General features: G+C 41.2%; 1 protein-coding gene across 1 annotated transcript in view; it reads right to left on the bottom strand.

Moving 5' to 3' along the window:
- Positions 1–22,261, bottom strand: part of adgrb3 (adhesion G protein-coupled receptor B3) — a 117,016-nt gene that overhangs the window by 70,634 nt on the left and 24,121 nt on the right. The window contains exons 2-3 of the mRNA XM_061087441.1: positions 2,832–2,942; positions 136–297 (exon numbers count right to left, since the gene is read on the bottom strand). Coding sequence (XP_060943424.1) covers positions 136–297; positions 2,832–2,942 — 273 coding nt within the window. The remainder of the gene's footprint in view (positions 1–135; positions 298–2,831; positions 2,943–22,261) is intronic.

Genomic DNA, 22,261 nt, shown 5'->3' with positions numbered 1-22,261 from the left:
GCTACAATAAAGATAATAACACATTCCTAAATAGACACATAGAAAGTTTTGTTAACACACAGCAACACATTTCCTCCCAATATAAACAACAAACGAGCAAAACATGAATATTCAAGAATCTGCGGCTAACACTACCTGGACAAGGGGCAGTGTTATTGCAAACCCTTGATTCTCTTAAAGGGCCGATGCAGTGAGTTCCGTATGGAGAGACACATGTTCTTGTTCGCACCTGCGACCCTTGACCGCATGTTACAGAGCATGAGCTCCACTGGGACCACTCCTCTGCACCTGTTTCACCTGTGTGGGAGAAGGGTGACACTAGTTAAATGCAGCAATATGGTCCTGGGGGGGGGGCAGGTCTAACAGGGCAGGGTGGGGCAAGGTGGGCGGGTGGGGGAGTTGAGTAGAGTGGGGAGGGGGGGCCAACATGAGTCACGTTGGGGTGAGGTGTGTGTGTGTGGGGGGGGGGGGGGGGGGGCCTTGAGACTTATTTACAAGAACACTATTGTACATTCTGTGCTACCTTTATGTGATCTTTGATAAACACTGAGTCAGAAGCTTAGTTCCTCTGTTTACTTTTGTATCAGCACAGTAAAGTGTTTTTTTGTGTGTGTCTGCGATAACAGAGAAGTTGCTTTTTAACATTGGTCTTAATAATGGAGGTGAGATCAAATGGGCATTTATGCAAAGATCACAAAAAAGCCGAAGCTGTGATTTATATAAGAATGAACAGCAGACATCGTTACATCTAACTGTTTCACTTCATCGTTAAAAGAAATCCTTCATGCATTTTAATGAAACCCAATAACATGTGTAAATAAAGCCAGGAAATCAGCACCAACAAAAAAGAAATTCATAATAACATGGTGGCATGCAAGAGAAGACGACATCTGAGAAAATAAAATGGATTGTAATGGGTGTTAGTTCAGAGAGAGAGTTCAGAGATGTGGATTCCCTTTTGCACTGCTGCAAACTGTCTAGTTTCCTTGACGACAGCGGAGCCAATTCTGTACTTTAGAGACGTAGGTTTCAAATCATTTTCAAATCCATCTTAACCAGTTTACTCATAAAGATGGAGGAAATAAATGGGGATGTTTGCAGATAATACTCTGCAGTTGTGCCGGTGTGGCTCCGAGCAGACTGTTTCTGCCATATTCAAATTTCAACTGTGAGTTCCCAGAAGGAAATGTTCTGGCAAGCAGACTTTGAAGTAGTTATACTCTGCGTGCAGACATATTGTCATTAGATAATCGTATAAGGCATTTGGTAGCAGTTAGTAAGGAAGATGGCTGTTACGGTCGTAAAGTTCAATTTAAAGAGATTAATAAGAAGAAACAGCACTGAGTGTTTTAATCTTCATGGTCCAAAAGGGCCAAAGATTAAAAAGGCAGAAAAGGCTAAATGTAGCTTTAACCGTGCTATCTGCACTAGTTATTAATATTTATATTTTGATGAGACAGTGGGGTTGATTTTCAAAGTCATGGTAGTTCAAATGAGAAAAAAAAAGGAATAAATTATTTGGTGACAAGTTAGTGGACAATAAAAATCCCTGCATCCGAGTAGTCACCAAATAATTGATGTTTGATTACGATGAACCCTCAGGTGAAGTATTCATTCTCTTTGAGGCTCGGTGAATTAGAGGAATAATTTATTACAGAGAAAAAATAGTCTCGTTGCAGCTCTGAATACATTTATGATATTTGAGGTCATCAAATCACATTTGAATTGTGTTTTTTCAAGCACCGTATGCCTGAAAGTAGTTTTCTCAGCGTGTTGCTTCAAGGACACAGATTTGGCCAAATGGGGATCTAAACCCTGCGCTTAATTTTGAAGATCATAAAATAGACTGAAAGGTGGATCAATTTGTTAAATGAGGCAGTACAGGGAGAGTAAATTGTGTGAGGATGAGGAACAGAAAAGCACGATGCGACTGGACAGGGAAACCACATTCCTACAGCGAGTGTAAAATGGGGAAGTGTTAATGAGAATATGTTAGTATTGGTATGTATGCACGGTGAGTACAGTAAGTATGGCGTGTCGCAAAATAAAATCATGATGAGTGGAGTTTCTGTGAAACAATGACAGCAATTCAAATGGAACACGTGAAAAAAAAATGAAAACATTTCCCAGAAAATTAGTCAAATCAAAATGAAGAAGTTCTCAACAGCAGCTAAATCTAAAACCCACTCACTAAGAAAAGAGGCTGTTTAAAAAAGGTAGCCAGAAAATAAAAGTAAAAAGTTTCTACTTTAATATTACTTTCCCTTCTTTCAAAACTTTTAACTAAAAATGCAAAGATGGTATGTTGTAAATGTCATTATGAATTTAAATCATTTCAGCTTTTTATGCTACACTTGATTAAGCCACATAGCTTCACTTTATCTCTAAGGGCAGAATCTATCAGCTCGACTTTTGCCAAGTCTGGGTTTCATATTTGGCTGAAGGGGTAGGGTATTTTTCTTTTATTTCCTCAAATGACATTTAATTCATCTCGCCTTGGAGGAAACTATTAACTACACCAGGGCCTTAGTTTTTAACCTGCTGTTTAATTAATGCTCTGAGAATTTACTGTGTTGCCAACTCACTGTGTGACAGAAAAGAAAAAAACAAACAGACCCACAAAACCCAATTATCTGCTATAGTCAATGGAAATACTCATAAAGAAATGGGAAGTTTATCGTCCTAGTTCATATGTAGCAATAGAGAATGAGTAGGAAAAAAATAATGCAAAAACATTTCCACTTAAAAAGGTGCAGTACAAGAGAGAGCATGCATGATGAAATTAAGTTTAGTTAACAAGATAAAGTAAAGAAACATAACTATTGTATTACCAGTTTGTGCCATAAATTTAGCAGACTCAGCTTGCTCCTGCAGGGCCTTTGTGTCATGAACTGATCTTGGCCGCTGACTTTTTACTGTATGCTCTCCGATCATTCCATATTCTATGGGACAAAATAGAGGTTCATATGAAAGCTAGGCTTAAACATGATCTTCTGAGAGGGGGGGAAAAAAAGCTTATTACATACTGTATTTTTTTTCAGGATGTTCGAAAGCAACTGCAGTACATGGCTAGAAACAAAGACCACACAAGTTTGTTTTTAATTCTTCCTTTTCTTTTGTTTTGCTTGTTTACTCTAGGGCATAGAACAATGCAACGTAATTTATAAAGGGGTGAGTTGGAAGTATTAATTGAGCTTGGAAGCACAGCGTAGACACATAGCAAACATGCAAATTACCTCACATCGCTCTTTTTTTTAAGACTAACACTTTGTCAGACCAGCTCCCTCCCTCCCCATCCCTTCCTCCCTCCCTCCCTCCTTCCTGCACACCCGGAAAAAAGGAAAAGAAAAACGAAATGAAAGTAAAAATGTGTAAGCCATCAGAAAGCCACAGAGGAGGGGGGGGTCATGGACAGAACATGCTATTGATCCACAGTTTCTTCAACAGTTTGTCAGTCCCTTTTTGTGGGATTTATGTTTTTTTCTTTATTTTTTCTTTTGACGACCCGCTAAATAAATATTGTGAGCCTTTTTGTAAAATTAGACAAATGTATTCTGAGCTGTATTCATTTCAATGGATGCCCTCTTTGTTTCCCGTACAGGGACAAAGAGCCGATGAGTTCTGGCGCCACACTGAGAAAAGCGGTGCTAGCCGATTTGCATTTAGTCAGGGAATTTGCATCAGCTGCTTTAAGTCACAGTGACACTGCGAAACAAGGTTTTATATTTTACTCTCTTAAATAGCTTCATGCAAATCACTTGTGAACTCCTGTTTTTTTTAATTAAAAACCAGCATCACTTTTGCCAGCGTGGTCCTAATGAGGTGATTATACCATTTGCAAATAGGCAATGCAGGTGATGCATCAACAACAGATTCACACATAGCTTATGTTAGTACATTAGACAATGCAATGCATCAGCCATTGATAAGGAGGATGTTTACATCATCGCTTCTAATATAGTTTGCCGCCTCGGATTCCTGCGTTTTCCTGCGACAGACTGTGAGCCTAAAGAACGACTTGACCTCCCGGAGCAGCGAGCCCCTGTCGTCTCGTCTGATCACGTTTCACTGAAAAGCTTTATCAATTTTTTGTCACTAATTATATGGTAAAGCACTCGACTACACACAAAAAAGGAAAGACAGCTGTTTGCTCTACGCATCAGACTGTTGGCATTAACCAAATCATAACAACAAACATGTTCCGTGATTGGGTTTGAGCAAAAATAAATAGATAAATCAAGGCAAAATGTGACTCTGGGTTCTCAGCCTCACTCAAACAACACGGCCGTGCTTGTGTTTGCGTAAGACATTGGAATATTGAGAGGGTTTAATGAAAGGACGGAGAAGCCGCCAGGTAGAGGTAGAAGCTGCAGCCTTTTTTTATTTTGTATTATGCTGATTGGTATCTTCAGGACCAAAACTGCACGAAGTAACCGGCTTCGGAAGTGTGCTCTAATGTCTCTCGCTCTGATTTGATCGTGTCCACATGTGCTTTGCTCAAATTAAGCAGGGAGCCCAGTTTGAACTTGGACAAAGAAAAGTGCGGATACGCTAATGATTGACAAACAGCGGGTGGCGGAGCTAACGGTTCAATCGCGTACAGCCGGCTACAGTAGATACTTGGCCGCGTTATCGCTTTGCTGGGTTTCCGTGCTCTACCCTGTGGTGTCTTGGATGATGAACCAATTCCACATTTGGCAGAATAAAAAAGCTCTGTCTGATTGAGTCAGCCTGAACGTCTGCTACTATGCAAATCACACAAAAAGCAAAAGGCCCGGTTCTGTTTAACCAAATTAAACAAATGTCGCTTGACTTTAAAAGCTATAAGATAGTTAGAGTGGCACTTTAAAGCCATTTGGCTCTGAAGGATTGAATGGGCATTGCCAATACCTACAAAATTATATAGTTAATTTGAATGCTTTTATAATAAAATTCAATGCTAAAATTGCAAAAAAGGTTTCAAATGCTGCCTGTATTCCATGATAAGCAGTTCTCTGATTTGCTTTTCTTTGATTTACATTTACAAACATCATAAACGTAAAGAAATTAGCCGATGCCTGTATCACTGAGGAAGTGCTGTGAACTATATGAGGCTGGAGGCATTTTAATTCCATATTGTCCTTTTGTAATAACTAATCAACACGGCCGCTCAGACCATTGATCATAACTCCATCACACCTTTTTGAAAACGACTCGCCTCCACAAAACATTGATCATCTCAGCCTATTAAACAGTTATTAGCCCCGCAGCCAGTCACACCTAATCTAATCTCGCTCCGAGCAGCTCGTGATGAACAACACAACCGCTACATTAAAGAGATTATAAAATTGTCATTAGTCGCGATGTCAGTCAGATACTTTGATGACAAACCGTCATAATGGAGGAGGTACTGGATGAATCAAACGTTGCGAGTGTTTACAAGCGTTTCATCATCGCAGCCTCATCGCTTGGTGAGGGAACGTTTGAGTAATTATATCGAAATCAGTGCAGACGGGAGGCCGTTACAAAAACAGCTCAACCTGTTTGTACACAAACGAGAGCTGGTTAATGTACTGCAGAGGAAAAGTCTCAGTTTTAAGTGCATCAGACTGGAGTCTTTGTTGATGGCACAGGACCAAGATGTTAATCCGAACGGTGTGTTTCGGAGGGCCTGAGGTAGACTGAAAAAAGAGCAGGATGTCAAAACACCAGAAAAGTACTGAGGAATAAGCACAGTGATTTAATTGAACTACCGGGGTTGTGTTTGAGCCCACGGCTAAGTAATGGTAAACATGAGAGACAAACCCGAATTTTAATATCTGGAGGGACAGGGCTGTTGTCATTTGTCAAAACAGCCCAAAACAATGCGTCTTAATAAAGAAGAAAGCGCAGATGTTGCATTTAATGGGCCATTTCTTCGGTTTCAGACAGCGTGAATCTGAAGGTTTTTGTATTGTTCCGAACTTTTCAACTGTGTTTTCTGGGTAATGAAGTTCAGGAGCCAGCCAGGACTAACTACAATATGTACTTATGCTATCCATCAACCATCATGCTTCAGTGACAATGGGGAGAAGATACCATTCAGAGTAATCCATTCATCTTTTCTATCACTGCTTTTCGTATTTTATTTTCTGCGCAACGAGAGTTTCATTCACTTTTTTTTGCACGCACACAACCTCGATGGCAGGCGTCGCTGGCAGAGCGTTCGTTTATTAGAATTCTACAGGTGTCACAGTGACCATTGAATTTGGCCGGAATAGCAACATTGCTTTTCAGGAATACCCAACATATTTGCAGAGGATTAAATACACTGGCGTGGAAATGGGCTGCTGAATTGCACAAGATAACCTTGGAAGACAGATCAGCACTAACCACATTTCCTTCTGTAACAGGCAAAATGGGTTGGGTCAAAGGCAAGCGGCTTTTTCTGTAAATCATAAACAAAATCAAAATGGGGGGGGGGGGATAGGGGTTTTGCAAATGGACCTCCATTAGTTTTACACTGTAGATGATAGCAAAGGCGTGGAATGACTGAGGGAACGGTTGGCATTTACAGAGATCCAATAGATCAAGCTGGTGGGTCAGGCTGATTGTCCCACCATTCAATTCCATCATTAACATATCAACATGAACATGTCATCATACTGGAATTAAAGATATATTTATGTAGATTCCCTGCACATGAAAAGTGTCAAATAAAGACTTGTGTTCGCAGGATACTTTCATGGTCTCATCTCCTGAGTGTTGTGTTTAGCATCATGAGCTTATTGCACAATTTCCCTGATGTAAAGAAGTCAGCAGTTTTTGTCTCGTTATAAATTTATGAGGTTTCCAGTTCAAGTATAGCTCTGTATGTCTCTTTATAACTGTTATCATTAACATCCTGGCAAAGAAAAGCTAAGGTGGCCGACTCCATCTAATGAGGAAACCTATCATACACTAACCTCACAGAAAACCACACACACAACACATCACACATGCAACCACTGACAAATTTATGCATTCACCGTTTTTCAATTTCTCATGTTGAATGTTTTTAAAATCACTTCAATCGTCTTCAGGAAGAAGCAGAATTCGCACTCGGTTTAATGTGACGTCAAACCTGCAATCACTTCAAGCAAATGCAAAAACAAAACTTTTTAAAAGGTTAAAAAAAGGACTGTTTTATCCCACAATGCTGTGCCACCAGTGTGTAATGGCAGCCATGTTGCCTTCTTGTCAAGGATTATCAACAAATCAGGTGAGGAAATAAGTGGTGGAAATGAGATTAGGCTGTTTCGAGTTCCTCCCTCTCAACTTTAAGAAGCTGAAATGATTGCGTGGCTGGTCTCATGAGTCAATCTCCTTTTGCAATTCGATCCTACCGTGAGATACGCCTGGCTGCTCCAAAAAGGAAACAGAAAGTATCTCTTTTGTTTCAATGAGCTTTGGAAAACTGATCTCCAGGGGTGCATCTGTTAGTGAAGCCAGAAATGCGTGCAGAGCGGCATGCAGCCGTGGCCCCTATGAAGCTAAAATGATAAGAATCTTAGGCCAAAATCTGATAAAAATGTCTGCTCCAGTTCCTGGCAGTGCAGCCACAACAGCATGGTCACCACTGGGCTGTGACCTCCGTGAATGAAGGTTCTAACACAAAGATGCCAGGGCGAAGAATTTGAGGCAGCGCTATGTGTTATGGCAACACAGGCCTTCATCACTGTGTCAATGGTGTGCAAACATGGAAATAGCTGGACATTGTTTTCCTGCCCGAGCCAAAGTGGGGCGCCTGATTTGATGGGCTCAAAGCTTTTCTCACCCATCACAGCCCATTGATGCTTTCAAGCTTAATTAGTGACCATATTTACCATGATATTCACGCTTGATTTAATTAATGTCCTGCTACTAAGTACGCGCAGTGCACATTACAAACAAACAAAGACTTGCACACAATCAAAGACAATGAAAGTTCCCTGGTTCCATGACCTTTGTCATCAGTGATGCTTTGAGCTGCTGCATGCAGGGAATTTTAAGCTTTAACCACCGTGGGCAGAGTCCAATGGAAGACATTTAATTTCCAGGTTCATCTCCACTGTGTGGACACGTTCCATGTGTAATCTTATTGAAAGGCAGTAAAAGCCAGCCCCATGTCCAATGACTGATGTGTCTAACCTTGCATGAAATGAGCCTTTACTCAGAAGCCCCTATGAGTAGATTCTGTCCCGGGTGCTCCACACATACTCCCTTTCAAGCATTCCTACCCGCCAGCTGACTGACTATCACAAATGTAGCACTTGATGAGAGGCACTTCATTTCCGCTGCACTGTACGAGTGTAAGTTCCCCAAATAGTGACAAGTGTAGAGAGAAGTGTTCATTCACACGGGACCGGGGAGAAGGATCACTACCTGTCTGTGTTCCAATTCTCAACAGCCGACCCTCTGAGGCTAGTCAAAGGTAGTGTGTATGTTCGGGCTGGGAGATAATACAATATCAATAATAATCTCTATGTAAATTTCATCAATAGCCATAGACCGTCCAATATATATCAATGTGTTGCGTGAGCACAGTGAGGAGATAAAACTCAAAATTGATCCATTTCAGATTTTATAACAACCTCAACAAAGGAGCTTTCAACTGACATTTTTTTTGCGTGATAATAATTCTCGTCATCGACTAATATGAACATGTATTATATTGATAGAAACCCTAGGATATGCATTCTTAAACTACATTTTTAAAGTTATAAAGAAACATTTTACATTGACCACCTGCTTAAACAGTTATTTAATTTAAGGGGTTACAAACTCATTTGCTTGTGTCAGGGGAGGTTAATATATCTGAACATATATAAGGAAAAATTATCAAAACCTTTTCTTGTCAATAATTTATTATCCTCCAAAAAAAGAATAATCAAATAGACTGAGGACGAAAAGCTCTAAACAGAAAACAACATTTCAGGAGAAAGCAAAAAGAAAATCATTTCGTGTGTTACATTGGGAAACATACAAATACATTACATAAAAAACAATATGTGCATCAAATATACAAGTACTCGTAGGTAAGGAACAGATTCCGCTACTCTTTTATTTTTTCCAACATTTTATTTTCTCAAAGTAAGAGTCAGTAGTTTGTCAGAACTTTAAAGGACGACTTTTCAATGTGGAAAAGCAAAATAATAAAAAAAAGAGACGATGATGAAAGTGGTGATGATAGTGATGTAATGAGGATGCACCTTATTTTAGCTCATAAATAAACTTCCACATTCACACTGAGCCTCAGATCATGCTCCAGCCTCACATCCCGTTCAGACACGATCTCATAGAGCTCCTCAAAAACCCTCGACGTATCTCCTTACAGCTATTGTACAAATCCTCCGCTATTGGTGGGACCATATGCTTGAGCCAATCTAAAAAAAAACTCAATTAGTCCTTCATTAAGAAAATGAGGGGGTTGCACTGAATCAGATACAAATTACGATTTGTCCTCTGAGACGTACAATTATCCATCATATTCCTGCTGCCATCTGTTTGCTTCCTGTTGACTCTCCTAATGACTCAGATTGAAGCCAAATTAGAATTCTGTGCAATTGCCACTGCACCTCATTGAAGAGTCATGTGAACTCACCTGCAGAAAAAGGAGCGAGCGGAGTGAGACGAGCACTCCGAATAAAGTCTGACGGAAGCAGAGAGGAAAACATATACACTATCCACCCCCCCCTGATGTGTATTGGCAAATGAGTGGCTACCGGAGAAGGCATTGATAATCTCCAGCTCAACGCTAAATCACAAGGTTGTGAGCAGTACCTCGCAAAGCAACCTAGATGGAGCTCTGACGTTATCAAAGCACTGGATCAAGAAGCCCTGTTGCTGGGCACCGGGAGCAGATCCTTCCTCCTCTGCTCCACACACTTGTGGGAACAGGCCTCTGCAGTCTGTTTTCATATGATTTCAACTCATCCAAACATGTATAAATTAGTTCTCCACACGGTGTAGACACACGTTTCACCAGCGTGGCGTGCGCTGTAATAGGCTGCAGCACCAGAATCCAAAGCATCCTCCACATTACTGGGGCTGTAAACAAATGCTTGCTTATCACTCTCCTGCAAAGTAGAATTCATTTTGAGTTAAATAAGAGGGAGGGGGGAAAATGAGAACAACAAATGAAGATCTTCATTTCCTTGTCGTCTATTTGGGGTTTTCACAAAGATGTCCCCTCTGCATGATAATGCGAGAGCAGCGTCGGGTGTTTTCAGCTCTGCCGCGTGATGCTATCAGAAGATGTATTCGCCTATGGAGCATTTTAAAGAGAAGGCAACGCCAAGATTGCAGCTTCTAACTTGCAGAATCACCCGGCTTCTCTGGGAGCGACGCTGCCGAACCACCCGTGACTAAGAGAGGGGCTGCTGCAGGGACACATCTGAAAGGACTACTGTGCACCCACAGAAACAAGGATGGAAGCGGATTACTAATGACATCATTTCAGACAGAAGTCATGTTATGTGAAAAGTGCAGCAACTACACATAAACTCTGCGAAGAACTGAGGGCGTCCCTGTGTCCTTAAATCGTTTAATGAAATATTCTCTCACAAGTATCGGGCCAACTGCATCAAAACAAGATTTTTTATTTAATTTTTTTTTCATGAACAGCAGGATATGACCTTAATATATGAATTTTGCATAATTACTCCTCTCAGTATGTATATCACCCGTTCCTCCTATGGGAAAACGATGGAAACAGCTCTTGGCAACCGTATCCAAACACCCCCCCCCCCCCCAGTAGATGACCTGGCAGTCGCACCTACTGCCAAGCCCGGCGCCGGCATGCCAAGCAATGCATCTGTCAAGTGAGAAACATGACACATTTTTTACCACCTTTGCGGCCGCAGCCAATTTTCAAAGAGCATGCTTTGTCCTTTTCCGAGCCATTTTGCTTGGCATACCAAACAGTGACCTTCGATTTAATAGAGTCATCATTTGGCCTCCGTGGAAATACCTCGCTAATAAACGGAAGGGGGGGGGGAATGACACACCTAAGAAATTAAAGGGGGGGAAAACACAATATGGACTCTGTAGCCACGCAGGCATAATGTGGTCAGATGACCATATTTCGCTGCAAGATAAATCATTTGCAAAAGCCCCTAATGAGACTTTCATAATTCATGCTGTCAGCTTTTCCACAGCACCAATCATGTCCGATCCTCGTGCAGTGGTAAAGCCCCCTGCTTCAGACTGCCAACCTGCATCTATCATTGTACGGAACATTGTGTCACAAGGCAAGTTAGTCATGAGGAAGATGCCTGAAACATGCCCTGTCTTGGCTCATTGGCTAAGCTCATGTTAAAGCAAATATGCTCTCCAAAATAATTACAAGGACACAGTGGCGATGCTGGAATGTCCTCAGACAAGAGCACAACAGCGGTGCAATATGATTTGTATTTAATGGATTCTGATGCCAAGTCCGGGAACATGAGAGCCATCAGAGTTATTACAAGTTTCAATACCACGCACTGCTGCACTGGATTGTAATTACCGTTTGGATTTTCTTTTAATAACTAAAGGGCATGCGGTGGCATTAATTTCACTTGAATATTCCCCTTTCAAGAGAATTTATTGTTTCATTTTCTTTCATTTTAAAGCAAATATCTTCGATAATGTTTCTACTTTTGTCAGTTGTGCTAAAATCACCATTTCTTCTTCTCTTTTTAAAGTCAGTTTTAAATTACGCTCTTAAATCATTTGGCTAAGATTCAGCAGAGAGGCTGATACACAATATAGTATGACTTTTTTGTACTTCAACTAAAGCATGACTAACAGAAGACTCAGCTTCTATATACAGGGTGCAAGGCATTGTTTTCATTTCTAGGCCTGCAATGATCAAATCTGTTCTTTATTCTGAGGAATAAAAGTATATAGGTCTATTATTTTCACTTCTTCGTTTAAACTGTTGTGAAGTGGTGAGGGAGAAACAGGAGTGAAAACCCTGCAGGGATTCACTCCCAGGACAGGAGGCCATGTACAGGGATTTAACCGTGACTGAAACCGAGTACATCCCAGAGATAGATACACCACACAACGTGGCCACATACTGAGCTCAAATCGGCCCATTTTATTCTGTAAAATGTTTCCTCTGATCTTTTTCAAAGCGATTTTACCAAAGATTTGTGGAAAAGAGGCAAAGTCAAATGAGACATTGCCCGAGTCACAAAAAAACAAATCATGCTAGGAAGGTTCTACAATAAATATTCAGACCGAACTGTACCAAGTGGGCGAGCATGATGCCGAGAAGTTTTTTAGTTTCATGCATGTATTCACACTCTTATTTTTCAACATTTGCTACCCCATATCAAAGAGATGCTAAGTACCGTTAAAGCAATGGAGCAAAGAAGTATTATCTCAATTTTAAATTATGCAGAGTAGCGCTATTGAAATTATGCTGCAGGATAATTGTGATTTCAGCGGGGCAAGATAATTGTGAGGACTAAGCAAAGGAAGGGTTGCATTAAAATAAATTCATGGTATTATTATTTTTACATCTTGAAAAATAAAAAGTCGCAGGTTATTATCCACTAGAGGCCTTTGTAATCAGCCTTCTAAAATATAAAAAACTGATAGGAAAATAGAAATGTGTGTGATTTTTCAGCCTCTCTCCTTGACCAACTAAAGGCCACAGTGTCAACCAGAGGAAGAGCGGTTTCCGTACCGACCGCTGGGCTGCCAGTGTTCGTGGGAGATAAAGCAAACACGTTGCTTTTTCAGGGCAAAATCAGCTTCTATTCATCGATAGAAAAGAGAGAACCAGGTTGCTCTGATGTCCCGGCCTGACAATGTGACACAAACAACGATGTTTCCTGTCGTTTGCTACATCTTTCTGAAAATGTGCCCGAACTATCAAAAGCACCATTTACACACAGATTGGTACACAGGGAAATCAGGCGACTCTGATTCTCCGGTCAAGCTATTTCCTTAATGTGGGTAATTTTACTCTGATATGGTGGCACTGCACTGTAGCCACATCAAATACAAAATCCATGTGCATGGAAACAGAGAAATAAACACTTGAATCAAAGTTTGAATTTAAAACAGAAAGCAAACTATTTCCTGAACAGGCGCCAAGAAGCACTCAGCAACCAGAGCCTTATTCATCAGTGATGGCTGAACCTGCTGGCTGTGTAAAAATAAATAGATAATCAAATCCAACATTGCCCATCCACTAACAACCGACAAATTAGAGCGAAAATGTGTGGGGATTTTTGAAGTGTTGTGATTTCTGGAAAAACGTTCAAAACGATGTCTGGATGCCATGCGAAGCTGCCAAAGTGCAAAGTTCCCGTCTGCAGCTTGAAATGTTCTGTAAACAAGAGTAAGAGCAATTTGACTCAGTGGCTGGAGATAGAAAATGTAATCAGTGCATAACCAATGCCGTGACCTCATGACTTCTGCAAAGAGGGATGGAATTATGAGACTGAAACTCATCTGCCAAAAAAAAAAGGAAAAGCCTAAATTCTCATCAAATTTACTCTAATGAGGGAAAAAAACTCAAAACTGTGTCTTAATCCAACAAGTTAGGAGCCTGGATCAAATCCTAGATGGAGAATAAAATGAGTTACCAGTGACAGCTCCTTGTTAAATGCAGCGGCAGAGGCAGCCAAGAGTGACATTAGTATTGGAAATTAATTGTTTTTTAATGGGCACGTCTCCATCGTCCACCACCACACAGCCATGCACCATTACTGTGGTCAATTAGCCATTCAACATCTTAGCATTGGCCGATGTATGGAATTGATTACCTAACCACAAGCTCTCCCTGCAGCCTGCCATGGCCAGAATATCAAGTGCTGTGTCAAGAAATAACTAAAAAAAGTGAATTAAATCGGCTGTAACCATGAAACATGACTGCTTAAATGTATTCCAGGCAACATGTGTCCATAAAAAAAAAAAACGCCATTTCACATTTCCATCCCAAACACTGAGTGCAGCTGGTCAGTATAATTAGTGGGCATAACAAGCGCAGTTCTAAATCGTATTATTCAAACTTCAATTTTTCTTCTGGGATACGGAGGGAATAAAGCTCCTTCAGCCCGGCTCCCGAGCCTTTTTAGCTGTGATGACATTAAGGATGATTGAAGTGCATTATCCGGGCACACAAAGGCTGCTGTCCATTCAGAGGTGCTCTGCAGAGCCTCGGAATAGGGAGCGGGCGACACACTTACTGCAGAGGAACGTGTAGTTTTAAAGGTCCATGACACCCCGGCCCCCCAATAGCTCGGGCTGAATAGCCTGTCTGACCTATTGTCAGCGAGTTCACGTTATTGTCGATGTACCTGTCTGATACGCAGTCAAAGCTCTCGGGCCTTCTGCCTCTCAGCAAGAGCGCTGCAGGCCTTTGAAAAAGAGAAGTAATTTAAAACGTATCCCTTTCTTCGATTCACGGATGACGCAGGTGAAGCGGTTAATTCGTGGTGAAGAATCTATGGAGAGTATTCAACATAATGTCCCCCCCCCCCCTGGGTTTATTGGGATCTCGCTTCAGATGAATGTGACAAAATGTGACTCGAGGTGTTCAAATTCATCTCAGTGCTCGGACTAACTACTGATTGTGTGAGATGCATATGCATTAAATAATCAATAGGTATTTCTTATTAAGCAGCCGGCATTTCCCTCATATGAAGGCGACCACTTGTTCAGTCTGTGTTTTCCCCGACAACAAACAAAGTGTGATCTGTGAGGCTGAATGACAAAACCGTTTCCTTCCACTTCCCCTTGCATTTCGGTGAGCGCTGCCTTAATGAGCTTTTCTGTGCAAAAAAAAAATAATATGTAGCCCCATGCATCCATTTTTTCCTCCACTCTAATCAGCAAAGAAAAAGGCTGTCTTTCCGTGCACTCTCTTGCTCTAATCTAATTAGAATTTATTAAACTAGGCTAAAGTTCAAGGACATCAATAGCTACGTTTTCCTCCACAACCAGAGTTTGCTAGTTAGACAGTAGAAAACGATTGTACACCAAATCGGCAAAAGGACCATTTCAGTCTGGACTATCCTTTCACCTCATTATGGCATTTACAGGCACTGATGATGGCACATTTTCTGCATTTCCTCCCCATCAGCCGGCGCAGAATGGTCACGTAAATCAACGGTATTCAGCCGGTAATTGAATCTCCATGGACATAAGATGATATAAAAATAGAGGGTAATCAGGGGCCACACTTTACTATTCATGTATCTAAAGGACATTATGCAGAAAAGAAACAGTGGAACTGCGATGGGATGATGTTCCTCCATAAACACGAAATGCTATAGTACATATGAAACTAAAAGCCCTGCATCTGGACATGCAGAGATTATCTTCAAAATTGCATGCATTATGTATAGAAGACATAGCTGGTCTACAAATAACTGAAAGTGCTGAAAAATATATATTTAATGGCCATTGAAAAAAACATTTTCATATGTACAGGTTCTACATTGGGATTGTACCTCAAGTACCTTAAACATTATTCTATACAGGTATTCTTCTATACCTCAGTTTGTAATAATACAATTTGACTATGTAATTCTAAGTTTGTCCTTTTCCCAAAAAGGGACATTATTAACTTTCTTTCATTCATGTTGCCTGTTTATTTTTGCTTCAAATATTCCAATGGCACAAAAGCTAATTGGCAATGCCAGGTTTTGGGAATTGTCTAATTACTTTCTGCTTATGTACACAGGAACACTACATTGTAAATTTGCAACTTTCCAGAAAACACAGTTTCAAATATATATCGTTATGTTTTATATATCTCAGATTTAGCACTAGTATACCCTCTCTTACTGCTCCACAGTTCAATAAATCTTTTATGACAGGACACAAACACACAAACGCAATGTGTCTGTGATAACAGATTTGTAAACTAGTACCTGAGAACTAAAGTCATAAAAAGCCTTATTTACGGTTGAATGTTTTCGTGATTAAACCTTGAACAGTCTTAGCTTGTTTGCAGAACTTTATGGTCGTTTGAATTATAAAAGAGCTCACGGCGGGTATATACCATACCTTAAGGTGAACTTAAGGTAAAACATCATTGTACTATACCAGCAAAGAATCTAGTGTGAATCTCAGAAAAAAAAAAGGAATGTGAAAATCCTTTTCACATTCCTTTATTTTCCTGCTCGGAGCCGTGTGTGGCCTTGGCTCCAGCCCCTGACAATTGTACAGAATGTTCAGTTGACATGTGGGAGCGCAACACCTTCGGGGCAAACTTCTTTTTTTTTTCTCTCAGGTTGCTTTTCAGTTATCACATGAAGCGTTTTTTGACATAGGATCAGCTGCAGCTTTGGCTGAAATCGTTGCGATCCCGCAGTTATCACACCAATCACATCAGTCTCCCATTGTCAAGAAGAATAGGTCCACATGTCTTCATGAGTCTGCATAGAGCTGAGGAAAAGCATTTAATCGCCTGATGAGTCAATTACCAGAATTTTAAGTGCCTGCTATTTTGATATTGATTTGTCATTTCGGTCATTTATCATGCAAAATACCAAACAGTCAATGGTGGCAGATTCCCAAATGTCAGCATATTGCATGGTCTTGCATTTTCCTAGCTGAATATCTTAGGGAAAATGCGTTGTTGGTTGTAATAATAATAAAATAAATTTGGCTGATTGCTTCATACCCACACAATCTTTACCTTCTCTTTTACATCTGTTGATTTTTATGTAAAAGAACCTTCCCCCCACGTGTTAACAAGGCGTATGTGGAGCAAGTGTCACTCAATACAATGGGAGCCCGCCTGTCGCTTCAGTTTATGGGCAAAGTGTCAGATTACAGACAGACATGAATGACTGAGTGAGGGATTGATCGGCTGCACTGTTTTCCCACCTCACGTGTATTGGTGTTTCGGCAACGTGGAATAATTTCTTGTGTCTGGAACGGCAACAATTAAGTAGCTGTGCTGATGGTAAACAAACGGCTGGATTGACAGGGGTGTGATCCAAACAAAACCGGGTGGCGTCAAGGGCAGGCAATCGGGAGGGAAGGTTGTTCGCTGGCTCCGCCCTTTGCAATGCGTAATAGAGGACGAGGGTTGTGCCGTCCTTTTTTAAAGTAGCCTCTCTTACACCGGTCTCTGTCAGGCAATGACTTTTCCTACTGTTGCTTTCAGTGATGTTCTTAGAAGGCTGAAATGAGATGCAACAATTTCTTTTCGTATTCGAGACTAGATCAGCATTGGATACAAGACAGTGGAATCAAAGCAGCGAGACATTTGTACCGAGACATCAGATAATCTCGTTGGTATTCAACATATCTGATGGGGTTTTGACAGCACGCTATTATGACCAAGACCCATGGGAGCTGTAGCTTTTCAGTGCTGGCAAAATACTGACTGTGCTATGAATGCAGAATAATAAAATAAAAATCGTACATAGGCTACTTGAAGACTATAGCCTTAAGAAATGCTCAGTTAGCCTACTCCATTGGCTTTTCTTTTTTTACCCAAGGCTTGGTTCAACAGCTCCCACACAGCTCCTGTTCTCCAAACAGTCTTTATGTCCAGACTGAATCATAAGTCCCAGTCCCAAGCAGCCAGCTTCCCACCACAAGGCACATGGGCTCATCGCATGAAACTGTACAAGATGTTCCGGCGTTTGATACGATCGACAGATGCACTGTATCTCCCTTTTCAGCCTATGCCTGGCTAGCCCTCCCACACCCATGTCAAGTATATCAGTAACAGTTTTGCTTCTGGTGCTGTGTACCCGGTTGTATGCCACTGCAGATTGAAGTGTTTGTGCTAAAACTAAATCACTCATACCAGACTGTGTAGATAACACATAAAAGAGCGATTCACATTCATAATGGGTCTAACTTACATAACGTTATCGATCTGTCGAGTCCCACGAGGCAAAGCTTTATTGCTTGTTGTTGTTTCTTCCATTAAAGAGCCAAATATTTCCACTCAGTGTCTACACTCAGCCATTTTTTCATGGCAACAATTATCATTCCCTGCTGTTAGCTTCTTGTGACGGTTCTGAGGCAGACAGAAGTGACATTTGCGCACACAGATCTGTCTGCTGATAAGCACTGTCACAAATGGTGCTGTGATGATAGTAATGTGTAAGATATTTGAGGAAAAACAGCAATTATTTTTGACAAATCAAATCGGTCTTTAAGAATTAAACAAAGATGGGAAAAAAAGGCACATCCCATTAAAAATGTCAACATGTGACAACAGATTTGTTGTACATGGCTAATAAACAAACAAATATTCAAAGCAAATAATTGCATATCTGTGATTCACACTTCCCCTTTTTGCATTGAGGATAATCATTTATAAATACACAGTAGGCCTACAGTATGCAGCTTTATCTCAAATACACACTGACGTATAAATAGCTAAAACTAATGAGCCAGGACACTTTCTCCATGACTATATTTATAAGTTAATGCAAAATGCAATACATTCGTTTGAAGTTAGAGCAATCAGCATTTTCAGTGTCTCTGGGCACCCAGCAGAGACAGGAGACAGGATTCATTATATGACATTCTAAAATAATTCATTACGAATGAGCCCGCCCTGTTTCCCCTTGTTTTAATGTCTCGGTCAGCCGAGGCTGGGCAGCTTGCATCGAGTGTCCTCCTCCGTGATCAATTTATTATTAGCTGACACCCCTCGCGCTGTGAAAAACCACAGCGCATCAGAAACACCTACTTTTGCTCACGTGTTAAGCATGCGACACTTAGCAGAAGTGATTACAGGGGGGAATCGCAGAGGAGCACAAATCAGTTGGAGATTTTCTCTCATTATATGTTCTTCCCGATTCCAGGCTACTCGCTTATACAGTATGTCCGTGCTGCAGCCTCATCCCTTTTCACTCCTCTTCTAATTACTCTTTGCTCTGCTTTCGAGATCTTGGTGATTCATAACTCTCCACACATCAGAATCCCAAGAAGTACAGTGAAGTTTTAATTGTAATATATTGATGATAACAGAAAATTTCTATACACCTCCCAGAGAATTTATTTAAGAATACAACATGCGTGTGTGCATAAACCGAGGTTCAACGTACAGTATTTACAGGCTATATTTATTTATGAGATTTAACAACAATTTTTTAGAGATTAAGTGAATTAAAGGCGCCCTTACAAACAATAAAGTCCCACTCCCTCTCTCTGAATATGCTGTGATCCCGGCTTCTCCGGCTTCTCGTTTTGGAACCGGTCATGCAGCGTGCGTGTCCGTGCACGTGATTCCCTCCCAGTGACACCTTCGGCCCTCGCCATGTTTATAAAGCGAGATAGCAGAGTCCGGGTACAAAGCGTTCGGGCGAAAGCGACCCTCCAGTATTTCCTACATGAAAGAAATCATGTTCCTCAGCTGAAAAGGCCTCTGACAAAGAAAGTGATAAGACCAGAGTTAATATTGGACTGGCTTTTATCCGAGATGGAAAGCCATACCGGCTGCTAAATGAGACCAACTTGATTCAACTTGCTGGGTACATGGTGTTACGTGTCCCTTTTCATTAGGGACTGACTACAGTAGATATGATAGCAGTAGCAAACGTTCTGTTCCCGATAGTATCAGTTAGTTCTGCAAATGTTGCTGTCACTACAAAAGTTGCTGCCACTAGTTGGCTTCCTTCCAGCATTACTGTGGAGCACAACATGGTAGAACTAGCGTGGGCTAACGGTTGCAGCTGGATTGCGTTTTGTTGGCTCTCATGTCCACAGGGTAACTTTATTGACCTCGGCTTCCTGTTGATAAGGAGTTACTTCTGCTGGGCTTTGCAACATCTTACGTCTCATTTATTCTCCCTTTAACCAAAAGAGATAAGTCAGTGTCAAGCTATGCAACTGTCACTGCCCACATACTCCCATGTGCCCCTTACGTTGGCATGGTTGTTATGCAATACCTCCACTAGAGGGCAGCGCAGATCGTAAAAACTCACATCTTGTTTGATCCGTATCCATAAGCTTTCAGAAGATGTGCACAGATATGGAGGAAATAAAGGCAGAGTAAAAACAGAAGGCTCCATCACAACTGGAGGCTGGTGTTGTGACATACTAAGCATTTGTGTTGGTCCAAGATGCTGGTGCTCCAAAGACATCTAGTGGAAATGCTATATTACCTTTTAACTTTTAAAAAATGGTGAGTCAAATACAAAATATGAATATTGGCTTTGATAACTAACAAATAACAAATTTAAAATCCTAATATGATGAGTCATCCCAGTAGCACAGTCTCAATAAACAAGCAATTATAGGATAAACTGAATATGACATTGATGAAACATGCACATTGGTTAAATATCAAATCAGTGAAATAAGTTCAAACACTCATATTGAATTGAAAAACTAAGTATGACCCTTTTGAACCATGAACCTGAACTGAGGTAGTTGTTGATTTGGACAATGCCCTAAATACACAAACCATGTGCTTGGATTGTTAAATAGAGCCCATAGTGTTCTTGATAAATGCTTGGGATTCCTTTAGTTGGATTCAGCTGATCATGAGGTGTTTTAATACAAATAATCATTTGTAAGATCTGCTAATACAAACTCCCTTATTTATCTCTCCATTGTATGACTACAGAAGACCTATTTTACAAAATCCTCACATCTATCGGAGCTTACATGATTCTTATCCCCCACCTCCTGACTCCAGCCCCACTGCAGACACGCCCTCGATCTATTCAGCAGCATCCCTGTGCGAGCGAGGGGGGGGGAGGCAGACAAAGGAGGCCACAATGCCACCAGCAGCACAAAGTGCGGCTTCTGGAGTTAGAACAGGAAGACGTTTGTTTTCTAACTCACTGGGGTTCAGTGCTCTGTGGTCTCTTCGATTTAGCTTCTGTCCCCGGAAAATGAGCATGTTTATAAGCGTCGGAAAGCGAGTGATTCTACTTCCTCCTTCACTTTTACTCAAAATCGAATCGGGCAAATTGCATAGAGGATTTCAACATCTGCCAGTGATAGTTTTTGCGCTTTCAACACCGCACTTATTTCAGTCCTCCGGGTCAGGGATGAGGCAGACGTCTGGTTTGTTTTGTGTGACACTGAGCTGGATCAGATGGGTAGAAGATGAGCTAACCAGTGTATCACTTCTAAAAAGGCTTCATTATTAAATATAAAAAATAAAAACGGAGATGGGAATCACATGCATACCTTCTTGTTACCAAGCAACCGAGACAACCAATGTGCATACCACTCTATTAAAGCAGGGTGGGCGGAACTGGGGCTCCCTGCCCATTTTTCGTGCCCTCTTTTTCGGATATACTCCCGTAAAGGACAAAGCTATAGGAATGTGCACAACAGATCAAGTCTAAGTGGGGTGTTTGAAATTCCTTTAATGAGAACTTGGCGCATTGAGAGGCATTATTGAGGCTCCCAGGCTGATGTGACTGGAATCCAGAGCAGTTGGCCAGTGGTGATGGTTAGGGCAGTAAATTCTCTGCTGGGTTTTAAAACAAGTGAAAATAGGAAGGAGAGGAGGGGGGGGGGGTGAGATTCAGGCGGTGTTTGCTATCCTATTGTCTGCACTGAAGATAAAGCCACAGTGAGGATAGGAGATGGAAAGGAATAGCGGAAAGGATTTACATTTTAACACTGAATTGCATTATGTCTTTTATTTCCTGAAATAAAGGATACGGATCAATGAATCTCTCAGAGCTGAAAACAGGCAGCTATTAATCAATATGTGCTAATAGATAGACAGATGAGCTCCTTGGTTAAATAATATTGACTTCTATCGCAAGAAATGGCTTGAAAAAGTGCAAATTCAAGCAATATAAAAACAAGAAGCTGACTTCAGGTTTTTGGAAAGTAGAAAACGTACCATCTTCCACCATCTGCACACACAATATCCACGTCTATAATCCTAAGAATACGAATAATAATAGTTAAAACTGCACATCAGTTAATTAAAGTTTATTTTGCCGGGTATATCATAGCTCGTCTGTTGGACTGCAGATCCTGAACATCCTGACTCATGTGGTATTACGAGCGCAGTGTTTTAAAGCACACAGCTGTGCTATTATGTGTATGGGAGTGGGCAGGCGAGGACGTACACATCCAGAACGCATCCGCCCCTACCCTGCCATCCACACTCACTACAAATATCCATCCCATGTTTATGTGCTCCTGCCTATGTGTCAAGTTCATTTCGGTTCAGCAGCGGGCGTGAAGCACACAACGGCACCACCCACCTCTTTATGGCACTCGACAGCCCTCTGCATGACAGATAACTGAGACACAAACTGCATTTGAATAATGCAGGCGTCCTCGGCGCACTGCGATGCCAACGCTAAAGTGATGGTGGAAAGGCATA

Source organism: Limanda limanda, chromosome 15 (assembly GCF_963576545.1).
Source record: "Limanda limanda chromosome 15, fLimLim1.1, whole genome shotgun sequence".
NCBI classification, from domain to species: domain Eukaryota; kingdom Metazoa; phylum Chordata; class Actinopteri; order Pleuronectiformes; family Pleuronectidae; genus Limanda; species Limanda limanda.
Note: the sequence above shows the minus strand (reverse complement) of the source record. Positions and strands in the feature narration are given on the sequence as shown.